The 10,645-nt window shown below is 53.1% G+C and overlaps 5 protein-coding genes across 5 annotated transcripts; 3 read left to right on the top strand and 2 right to left on the bottom strand.

The window, feature by feature from the left end:
* Positions 1-129: 129 nt before the first annotated feature.
* PG998_005331 (serine endopeptidase) lies at positions 130-3,760 on the bottom strand (the record flags this gene model as incomplete). Its single annotated transcript, XM_066872149.1, has 12 exons — positions 130-241; positions 361-626; positions 736-823; positions 1,093-1,191; positions 1,260-2,333; positions 2,393-2,655; positions 2,683-2,739; positions 2,797-2,860; positions 2,925-3,049; positions 3,101-3,151; positions 3,223-3,567; positions 3,632-3,760. 12 exons carry the CDS (start codon positions 3,758-3,760, stop codon positions 130-132), a joined length of 2,673 nt encoding a protein of 890 aa, XP_066732246.1.
* Positions 3,761-4,809: 1,049 nt separating this feature from the next.
* Positions 4,810-5,347, top strand: PG998_005332 (uncharacterized protein; the record flags this gene model as incomplete). Its single annotated transcript, XM_066872150.1, has 3 exons — positions 4,810-4,876; positions 4,953-5,188; positions 5,267-5,347. 3 exons carry the CDS (start codon positions 4,810-4,812, stop codon positions 5,345-5,347), a joined length of 384 nt encoding a protein of 127 aa, XP_066732247.1.
* Positions 5,348-6,132: 785 nt separating this feature from the next.
* Positions 6,133-6,648, top strand: PG998_005333 (uncharacterized protein; the record flags this gene model as incomplete). The annotated part of the gene is made up of 1 exon (XM_066872151.1): positions 6,133-6,648. One exon carries the CDS (start codon positions 6,133-6,135, stop codon positions 6,646-6,648), a length of 516 nt encoding a protein of 171 aa, XP_066732248.1.
* Positions 6,649-8,115: 1,467 nt separating this feature from the next.
* On the top strand, positions 8,116-9,867 carry PG998_005334 (phospholipase c; the record flags this gene model as incomplete). Its single annotated transcript, XM_066872152.1, has 1 exon — positions 8,116-9,867. The coding sequence occupies one exon, from the start codon at positions 8,116-8,118 to the stop codon at positions 9,865-9,867; it is 1,752 nt and encodes a 583-aa protein (XP_066732249.1).
* Positions 9,868-9,912: 45 nt separating this feature from the next.
* On the bottom strand, positions 9,913-10,407 carry PG998_005335 (uncharacterized protein; the record flags this gene model as incomplete). The annotated part of the gene is made up of 2 exons (XM_066872153.1): positions 9,913-10,212; positions 10,240-10,407. 2 exons carry the CDS (start codon positions 10,405-10,407, stop codon positions 9,913-9,915), a joined length of 468 nt encoding a protein of 155 aa, XP_066732250.1.
* Between the last annotated feature and the right edge of the window lie 238 nt (positions 10,408-10,645).

The following is a 10,645-nucleotide window of genomic DNA, read 5'->3' on the forward strand; positions in this document are numbered from 1 at the left end:
ATCTGTAGTGTTGCAGAAGGTGCCAGGCAAAGACCCTTGGGGGCTTAACTTTGTTCTTTTCTTTCTACAGAGTAGCACTTCCCTACTATTCGGTTTGCTCGCCTCCTTCCGCTGCTCGAAGCCAACACCTCAAGGCGTGTAGGGAAGTACGGTAATGTATGGGACACCTTCCAGGTCCCAAATATCCCAGTTGTCTGAGTGTGATGGCTCTGCAAAGGGGATGAGAGCCGCAATGCGCCAGCTAGCGAAAAGAGAACGCGAGTAACCCGTCAGTTATGTGGATTTGCAAATTATAGATGAGACAGGTGTAAAAGATAGAGAGAGAGAGAGAGAGAGAGAGAGAGAGTCATAGCAGCTTACTAATAGTCGCCCGGAGCAATATACGTCCCGTTGGCGAGCTTACCGAACCACCAGAGACTGTAGGCATTTTGGTAGGTGGGCATGTCACCGCGTATGAGATCAAACATAGGCAGGGGTATCGTGTCCTCCTTGTCCTCGGAGGCCGGGTCGAAGGCCCAGCTCTGGCCCGAGTGCGCATAAATGGCGGCGGAGCCGATGTATCCTGAGGTCTGCCCGAGGACGGGCGGGTATTGCCAGTTGTACTCGTGCCAGTCCTTCTCGAAGATCTGTATGGATGTTAATGAAATAACCTTGAATACTCTTCGTAATAGCTTTCGGGCCCGTCCTCTGTTTGCAGCAGCGCGGGTGTCAACAAGAAGGAAGGACCTGACTTACATCCCATCGCAGCTCCTGGGAACCGTAGCTCAGTCCTACTTTGAGCTTGGGAAAGTCTTGGGCGTTCCAACTCAGATTGAAATCGTACCTAATTACACACGTCAGAAATCCCTGCAATCCGATTAATCAAGTAAGTTGAAATGTTGACGGTTACTACGACAGGAACAGCTCGTACTTGTGAAATTGAGACAATGGTAGTCTGTCAACACCGCCCAGGTGTTCTGGGCTGCTCCCTGGAAACATGTTTCGGCGATAACGGTTGTGAATGTCTGCTGCTAAACCTATTCATCGCAAGGCGGTTATTAGCAATTTCTTTTTTTCCGATTTTCGGGTTCAGCGCTGGACAAACCCAGGTACGGGACGGACAGCTCCTCTTTGTTGCTTCCGGATATCAGGACCTTCCCACTGTACAATCCCAGCTTCTTCGGGTCATATTCCGGGTACATAAAACTGAGCCTGAAGTCAATAATGCCTGTTAGTATCCTAGACTCCCTCACGCACGGATGACCCGCTGTCCGACTCACTGCGCAGTCCGAGTCTTCCCAGGCTGGACCCTGAACTCGCCAGGCGGGAGGCTGACGCTAGGAACGATGTCCCGCGGCTCCAGATTCTGCGAGTCCACGATGTAATCGTCGTAGTAAGGAGACTGCGCATCGATACCGGCCCAGGGCTGTAGGCTGAATCGGTACGTAACGGGTTCGAGCCCGGCGTTGGTGATGTCGATTTTGTGGTAGCGCGAGAAGTGCGCCGTATCGTTGAGCTCCATCTTGTCGAAGGACAGCGACGTCGTGTAGCTCAGAACTTTGGCGGCGTTGATCATACCCGCGCCTACCTGGGCGACGGGCGCCCATGCGGACGCGACAGGGGGTTGGCTGTGAGCCTCGTTCTGGGGAGGGTCCAGGACTGACCAAGCGACGGCGCCGCCGCTGGAGACAATTCGATCGATCAAGGTCTTGGAAAAACCCGGTCCATGGGCCTTGCGGCCACCATGCTGGCTAATGTAAAGAGCGGCGACGCCCGCAACGTAGGGACACGCCATACTGGTGCCGCTGAGCGTGGCCCAGCCGCCTCCCAGGTAAGTGCTGTAGATGTTGCGCCCAGGGGCTGCGATGTCAGGCTTCATGTTCAACTCAAACGTGGGGCCCCATGTGGTAAAGTAGCTCGGGATACCGCCCGCCGAGTTAAATGCACCCACGACGCGGCCTGTGCCCGACTCATCCTTAAAATTGGCGGTCACGTTACCTCCCGCCGCTACCGTGTCGACTATGCTGTTGCCCGCCTTGAACTCGATCATGGCCAACATGGATCCGGTTCCCGCAAATAGGCTCTGGATCGGCTTGTTGTCGGAGTAGAGTAAGATGAGCTCGGCGCCGAACCTTTCCAGGTGCTTCTGCTGGTCTGTAACTGTGCAGTTGCCCAGCCGAGCTAGCACTGCTACTTTGGACAGGTCGGAAGTATTAATGGGCAATGGAAGACAAATGTCGAACAGGATGGGTATAATCGGCGTCGGAGGCTCCAAGAACGGCTCAGTTGGGGCACGAGTAGTAGCGGGCAGGTAAGCAAGAGTCGAAATGTTCGAAGTTCCATCTAGTTCGAAACTATGTATTCAAACGTTAATCACAAGCGATGGGGTGAAGTCAGATTGTGTTCTTCTTACGTTACCTCAAACGGCAGTGCTGGAATGACGCTGGTATCGATCGATGCCACCGCTAAGACATTTTTTCCGGACGAGCCATTGCTGGCATAGAATGGCCCGTAGTCTCCTTCGTTACCGGCAGAGATCGTGACTACTACCCCTCGATCAACCAGTCGCGATGCCACTGTAGCCCAGGGACCGTCAGTCCATCCGTTAGTACCGCCAATGCTAGAGGTAATAACATCGGCCTTGGAGTAGAAATAGTTAGCGATTCTCTCCGTGTTCTAGTAGTGGAAGACCTAGACACTCACTCCTGCCTCATAAGCCATAAGGAATGCTTCGACCAGTGTGTCCTCATCCACGGATTGCTATTCTGTCCCGTCAATATCCACTGAAAGCGTTTGTGAATGATGGCGATAGCTTACATCTCCATGCTCAGAAAAGACCTTGTATGAAAGAATAGTGGCCTCGGGGGCAACGCCTGTATACCTATGGGGACACGTAGTTCAGCTGCTGGAGCATATACTAGATTAAGCGCCGTGTCAATCCTCACCATTCACTCTTTCCCGCAAGTATACCTGCTACATGAGTCCCATGACCTATACTCAAATCAATAGGGTCGTCATCTGGCTGCTTGGGTGATGCTGGCCAGTCTTGTGGTTGCGTTGCTGTCAGCGGCTCGGCATTTATTTAGACAATGGGGGATGGTTATTTACCGCCATTGCCAACCAGATCGTAACCTCCAGCAATTTTGAAACCCGGCCCAAAACCGCCGCCAAGCTGAGATTCCGCGGTGGTACTGTTAGTCAATAGCAACAACGGCAGTGGGCAAGCAGGAAGATAAAGCGTACCGCGGGATGGGTATAGTCCGTACCCGTATCCACAATGGCCACAGTAGCTCCTTTTCCAAAGATGCCGGCCGCGTGCGCCTTGTCCACACCCGTCCACTGGTGCACTGAGTAGTTGGCCGCAGCCGCATCGTCCGAGAAGGCAGCCTGGGGTGTCGAAGGGGCTAGCTTGATGCGGCTGATCGGCCACGCCTTGGTTACTTCGACAAACGCTTGCTGCAGAGAGTTGATATTGTCCTCGTTGGTCTCCACACTCAGCCCCTGGAAGACGGCGGAACTCTTGAAGCTCTTAACCACCCGAACGCCGGCCGACTCGATCCTAGCCGCGAGCGTTTCGATGCTGACGCCCTAGTTTTGTGTGAGTTACATGATCGGGGTGAGTAATATTGTCAGACGACTTAAACTTTCTTACATCCTTTACTTCTAGAATGAATCTTTTCGGCGCGAGAGACTCGGTTCCGTTGGAAGAACCAGCGCCAGGGACCCCTGCAGATACAGCAACAGAGCTGGCACAGACGAAGAGGGGTACGAGGAAACGCATTTTGGCGACAATGGAAATGCGCAATAAGGGTTGCTTGGAAATGTTAGAACCGTCCAACATTCCCGAGTAATATATCTTCAGGGCGACATCCATATCCCTTCTAAGAGCTGGCCTAGAACCCGTATGATTACCGGGCCGCATACCCGTAATTCGCTATCTATTACTGGTAATGTGCGGCACACTGGCATGCATTCTGCACGAGACAATGCAGGTCGAATAGTAGAAGAGTATCATCTCGCTTAAGGGGTGTCTGCAAGCTGTGGTCTGTACCCCTGAGACACCTTCCCATTGCGGATCAACGCGTGACGATTGATATGGTGGTCGGGAGGTGCTGAACGACCATCTTATCGTATCCCGAGCTTCGCCGACTGGTGGTATGTAAGTATCTGTCCCGTCGCTGTTACTGGCGAGCACCCTGCAGGGTAGCATTCGACCCAAAACCCCTGCACTTGTCCTTTTCCAATGGGATCGTGCGTGCATCCATCGACAGCCCACTACCCCAGGCACCAGGCCCCAGGGCAGAAACCAGGATGACTTCCCCATTGCGGGGTCACATGACTGGACTCCTCCGTACTGCCCCTCCATCCCATCGTGGAAATTATGCTGTTGTTGCGCTGGCATCGAGACTAGGCCAAAGCCCCGATCTTATTGGCTGAAAATGATTGGCATGATTTGACAGTTCCGACACCCAACGGGATGTATGGCAGTCGTCGTTGAAGCCATATGCGTGCATTTCAATACGCCGGGCAGGAAGTGATGATTGCACATGCCCCAATGAATAAAAATTTGTCAATTCAGGACCCGAGGAAGGAAGAAGGCTCAACTGGGTTTACCGTGATGCGTCACCGCAATGACGTCGCTGACCTTTGATGACGTATCTGTGGCGCATCGACATCGCCTGTCAACACATGAAAATCAAACAAACGCAACAGAGGCCTTATTCTGCTACCATACATAATCAGAACAAACACCAAGCCCAAACATCGTCAATACCATTTTGTCATCTCAACCACTTCATACAACAAACCAGCCATCAACCATCCGCCAACATGTACATTCCCACTGCCCAGAGTGTCCTTACGGCCGGCCTCGCTATGACGGGCATGCTCACTGAGCGTGAGTCTCCACCATAATTTCACGACGTGTCGCCGTTTAGCATGTGTCAAGGCTAACAGAAGGTGATGGACTACAGCATCCCGCGTCGCGAAAGGCGAAGTCATGGACTACGCAGTCGAGAAGTGCATCGATAAGGACGGGAACATCCGCTGCTCCAAGCCCTTCACTGTCGCCAAGTCGACGTGCTACAAGATCGAGTGGAGCACCGAAGGCACCCTGACCCATACCACCGCCGAGGTCCGCGACGCCGGCTCCGGCGAGCTCGTCTACTACCGCGACACCAATGGCGACTGGACTCCCGAGAAGGGTGAGGTAAGTGGCTGTTCTAATGCTAATGTCGGATGTTTTTATCATGCATGATGATGGAACTAACCCTCTTCGTCCACCCAGCTCGTCTACTTGGACTTCAAGCCCAAGGTTGTCGCTACCGGAAACCAGACAGTCAGCTACGAGGTCAAGACCTGCGAATAGATACAATATCATTGTTTATGATGGCGTGGAGAAAACATGGAGCATCGTTATTCTGGCGTCTAGGTGAACGAGCAAAGGGGCTAGTCCTCTCATACCCAAATGGAATGAGTGCTCTCTTGTAATAAACCAGCTAATCAATACATGCTCGGTTGATTTAATATCGTAGGTACTATCAAGATGACATCATATCTGTTTAGCGCGAATAGCTATCATGACCACCATCGCGTGGTAATTGCATACCACTCTAGAAAATATAATTTACTCTTCTTCTCCATGTTTTCTGTATACATATTGATGAAGGAATTACAGCGTAACTGCTCGAACTGTTGTTCTTATACGGACTTGGATCTTCACATCATGTCTCTGGAAATTACTGGCTTACCTACTACTGCCCAATTCTTGCTCGCTACCCTGGAGCAATTGTGATTGGCCGCAACAGGAGTGAACAAGGCCAAACAATGCACCATTGTCTTCTAACCCTTGCTGTGCCAAACATACCCATTGTAAAGACCTAAGGGGAGGCCAGCTTGCTCAGTACATAAGCAGCAGCGATATTCATGCTTGTCCAGGGCATATCATCTCATGCTTTGCCGTATAAAATAGAGCGGTATTACCTAAATTAATTTCCCCTATCAGGACCCTGTGACAACCTGTCAATTTTTCACCATTAAAATTTTGTGACAACCACCAGGCTTTCCACTATGGCATGCAGTCTGTCCTTGAACCTATTTCACAGGAAGCTTCGGCCTTCTGACACCGCTGATGCTGGCCCCTCCAGGAACATAATGAATTCAGGCCATGATAATTCCCGACGGGATGGTGACTTCCCTTTCGAAAAACTTGAATACCGAGTTCAGTCATCCTCTCTTGCTGAAGACGGTTCTCGCTTTGGAGAGCAGGAGCACAGTGTACGTCACAATTGTGAGCACATCGATGTGAACCAGCGCTGCACTGCCCTGCACCAGTCTATGCCTGGATTCTTGGTGAACCTTGTTATAGAGGACACAAATCGAGCTCAGACAGGCCAGCGACCCATCACTATCTTTTCGCCTTGCTGGAATCGTGTTAAAATCGCTGTGCGCGACATTACGTTCGTGATGCAATGCCCTGCATCCGGCGAGCTCGTGGAGGCGCGACCAGGATCCTTTTATAAAGTGAGTATCGTTGTGCCTCAAGCCGTGATACCGCAGCTCACGGGAATCGCTGACAGGGATTGGGGCGCGATAGTATCGGCATACGCCACCCAAGCGAGTGACGTGACCGTCAAGGTTCTGGTAGAACGAGGCCCTGAAGGCATCTAGGTTGGGATGTCACCACGGGATGTATCCAAAGTGAGAAGGTCAATCAGGTATTATGGCAAATTTGGAGGTAGATTAACAGTACCCGTAGAACAAAGAACTAATAAACCATGGTAATTCATATGTTTTTCTCTTCAATAATTTAGTAAGGGTCGTTCTTTGTCATTGTAGTACTTTACTAAATCCCAGTACAGGGCGAGAATCCACAAAGCAGTGGTGTGATGTTCGGCACAGCTTGCTACTAGTACTACTAGCCCCTGGCGAAAGGGGCACTCAGATTGACCCTTATCGTCGTAGTGGTTACCATGAACGCTTTTGTGGAGATTTTCTTATTTCTTTATGTCTCTGTCCTTTCTTCGACTCGTTTGTATCGGAAATACATTTAAAGCAGTTGCCCTCAAGTTGCTGCTTAGCCCCTGTAGCTAGCGCGACTTGATCTTTCCATGCCCTGAGTCAGGGAACCGCCACTACATCGTCCTTACCAGCCATCGTCTGACTGTATGCTGCGTACAGCCCAACGTACATTGGCCATGTTAGTACCCCTCGGATGAAGTATAAGAATTATCACGCCCCACAGTATTTTATATGTAAGCGCCCTTCGCTTATGCGTATCATCCACCCGGCTGTCGGCTAGTCGTCTGTTGTATGTTTAAAGCATCGGCCAGCACTAGTAGTGCTAAGCCCCAGGGTCTATCCCACCCTCGTACGACATCGTCGTCAGTTCTGGTCGGGGACTCAGGCTCAGGGACTACAGAGGCCCTTGAGTAAAAGGTGGGGTATACTACGCAGTGGCAGCAGCACCGAGGCCCACCGCGGAATGTTGCATAGCCACACGACAATTGGCACACCGCGGGTCACATGTCAGTCGCTGCGAATTTGTTGGTAGACATCTCTGCTGTTGCGATCATGCCCGAGAAACGCGTGGCCGGTTGTATACAGTCATATCTAGGCCATTGAGAAAACACTACTCGGTGACGATAATTAGTCGAGACAATTCTTGGTCTCCTAACGGTTGGCGATCGGCTGCCTCCCGGAACCGAGCGGGACTTGCCATGGGCTAGAGCCGAAACCCCGGATTGTGGATCAAACTGGAGAACTAAGCCTCATGTTCAGATAGGGTAAAAAGGCTTGCCGGGTAGGGCGGCTCTAAGGCCCCGCGGTACCCGTAATATAGGCAATGCTTTTGCTTTCATGCTACCGCTACGGACAAAGTAACTACATATATCTGGTTCCCTTTTCTGGTCTCGTCATCTGGCCGTTCCCTATTAGTTCAACTCAAACAGTCCTTCCAAGTGTCGTTTGACTGGCAGTGTCTTTCTCGTATACCCAGAAGTTTTCCGGCTTGATCTTGGCATATACTATAATAACTCCGGTAAACACCATGTCCGATTGTAGCAGTCCCCAGTTCGACGCGCCTCTCCTGGCGCGTCTCCAGGCCATCTTCGACCGGCACGCCGGGCCGGACTCACGATGAGCAAAGAGCAAACCGAAGCCTTCTTCCATCACATCCAAGGGGACCACCCGCCGCCGCAGCAGAACGAAACCGACGAGGACCTGGACTTTGACCGCTTCGTGCTCTACATGACGTCGCCCGCGGCCGAGGCCCTGGGCCCGGCCCCAGCGGCGCAGTCTGACATGTCTTGGCCGCTCAACAGCTACTTCGTCAGCAGCAGCCACAACACATATCTCGAGGGCAATCAGCTCACCAGCGACTCGACCACCGAAGCCTACAAAAAGGTGCTTCTGCGAGGCTGCCGCTGCATCGAGATCGACGTGTGGGACGGCGGCGAGCGCTTCACGAGCGCCGTGAACGAGCATGCCGACCAACTTGTCGAAAGCTCTACGGAGAATGATATCAAGGAGGTGGCTGGAGAGAAGGTTGGGTTCCGACTCCGTACCTTGATGAAGGTGGGCGGTTGGGTGTCGGACAATCTCCTCAACGAGAAGGGCAAAAGAGACATGGCTGAGATCCAGCAAAACTGGAGCCGCGCGATCGCCTCGGAGCCCCGCGTACTGCATGGCCACACCCTCACCAAGGAAATCTCGTTCCGCGACGTTTGCAAGACGATTAAGGAGTACGGCTTCCAGACGAGCGACCTGCCCATCATCGTCAGTCTCGAGGTGCACTGCTCGCCGGAGCAGCAGGAGATGATGGTGGCCATCATGGAGGAGATCTGGGAGGGCCATCTGCTGCCCCCTGTGGAGCTTGATGCCATGGAAAAGATCGCGCCGTCGCCGGCGGAACTGCGCAACAAGATCCTGGTTAAGGTCAAGTATGTCCCGCCCAAGGAGAAGCGCGGCGAAGACGACGACGTCACGGAGGACACAGAGAGCCTAGAGGGTATCGAGGGCTTGCAGCCAGAGAAGGGCGCGCCCGCCAAGGAGGCCAAACCGCCCAAGATCATCGGGATGCTCAGTCGGCTCGGCGTCTTCACGCGGGGCGTGTCGTTCAAAGCCATGGAGCAGGCCGAGGCCAAGATGCCGCACCACATCTTCTCGCTGTCTGAGGGCATGGTGGACAAGACGCACCAGCAGTCGGCGTGGAGGTTCTTCCAGCATAACAAGCAGTATCTCATGCGCAGCTACCCGGCCGGCACCCGTGTCGACTCATCCAACCCAGACCCGGCGGGCCACTGGCGCAAGGGCATTCAGTTTGTCGCCCTCAACTGGCAGACCTGGGACCGGGGCATGATGATGAACGACGCCCTCTTTGACGGCAGCGGTGGGTACGTACTCAAGCCCGACGGCTACCGGGGCCCCAAGCCGGGCGTCTCCGCGCCCGAGCCCGAAGTCCCCGGCCGGGACCTAAACCACTTCTCCGTCCATGTCCTGGCCGTGCAGAACCTGCCCCTGCCCCCCGACGCGCGTGAAAGCAACTCGATGCGTCCCTATCTCACCATGACGCTATCTGTCGAGCCACACCCGCTCGAGACGGTCAAGCGAGAGCCGTACGTCGCGCGCACCAAGACAGAGCAGGGGGTCCACCCAGACTTTTCGCAGGAGGTGCTCAGCTTCGATGACATCGATGGCGTCACTCCGGAGCTATCTTTTGTAGTATTTCAGGTCATGGACGACCGTCCCGGCATAGATCCCGTGACGGCGGCGGCGTGCCTGCGACTCGATCGAATGAAGACCGGGTATCGCTTTATTCGATTGAGGGATGGGCAAGGGCAGGCCTCTGACGGTATTATCCTCGTCAAGATCGAGAAGCGAATGACGTAGATGAAGTAAGCACTCAAATTCGCATGATACTTATCACAACTGCCACTATGTGGAAATACCTTCTAAAGTGCTGTTCACATCCTCGGGTCCCCGGGTTGCCTTGAACTTCCTCCTGATCCGCTCTCCACCAGCGATATCGTTTTGCTCATTTTCCTCTTTTAGTGAGTGAACGGCGACTTTATTGACCTGGGCGGCATCGCCGAGTCCCTTGATAGCCCCACGGAGCATACCGAGGTTGCTGGCGATGGGAGGGGGTACGGAAATGGGCCCGAGGAGAGCTGGAAAAGCCCATTGCGTGGCACCTAGCAGAGATTGGGCGGAAGGTCGGTAAAATCTTTTTTCTAACTAATCTAACGGAATACCATGACTTACCACCCAGCTCTTAATACCGTCTCTTCTGCCATCCCTGGTGACCACATTCCGACCCTTGGGCTTGTATCTATTCATCTTCAAGCCCGAGACCTTGTCTACGTCGAACAAGTTCTTGATGTCGGATGGGCAGCTGGACGAACTCTCGGATAATCCCAATATCGCGTCCATATTTTCCAGTAGCGGCGAATACCTTGGGTGCGTGAGGTCCCGGTAGAAAAGGCCGTCTTCGATGCGCGTTTCCAGCAGCAATCACTATTTCGACGTGCAACCGGCTTGCAGCTTAATGACGATGTCCAACACAGCAAACCGCTTAAGGGGCAATTGAAGACCCTTTGATGGTCACAATGGCCGCACGTGTTTGCCTACTGACCTATATAGTTCGAAACCACATTCACTGCCTCAACTT

This window comes from Apiospora kogelbergensis (genome assembly GCF_038363985.1).
Source record: "Apiospora kogelbergensis strain CBS 113332 chromosome Unknown utg000003l_segment0_segment0, whole genome shotgun sequence".
Classification (NCBI taxonomy): domain Eukaryota; kingdom Fungi; phylum Ascomycota; class Sordariomycetes; order Amphisphaeriales; family Apiosporaceae; genus Apiospora; species Apiospora kogelbergensis.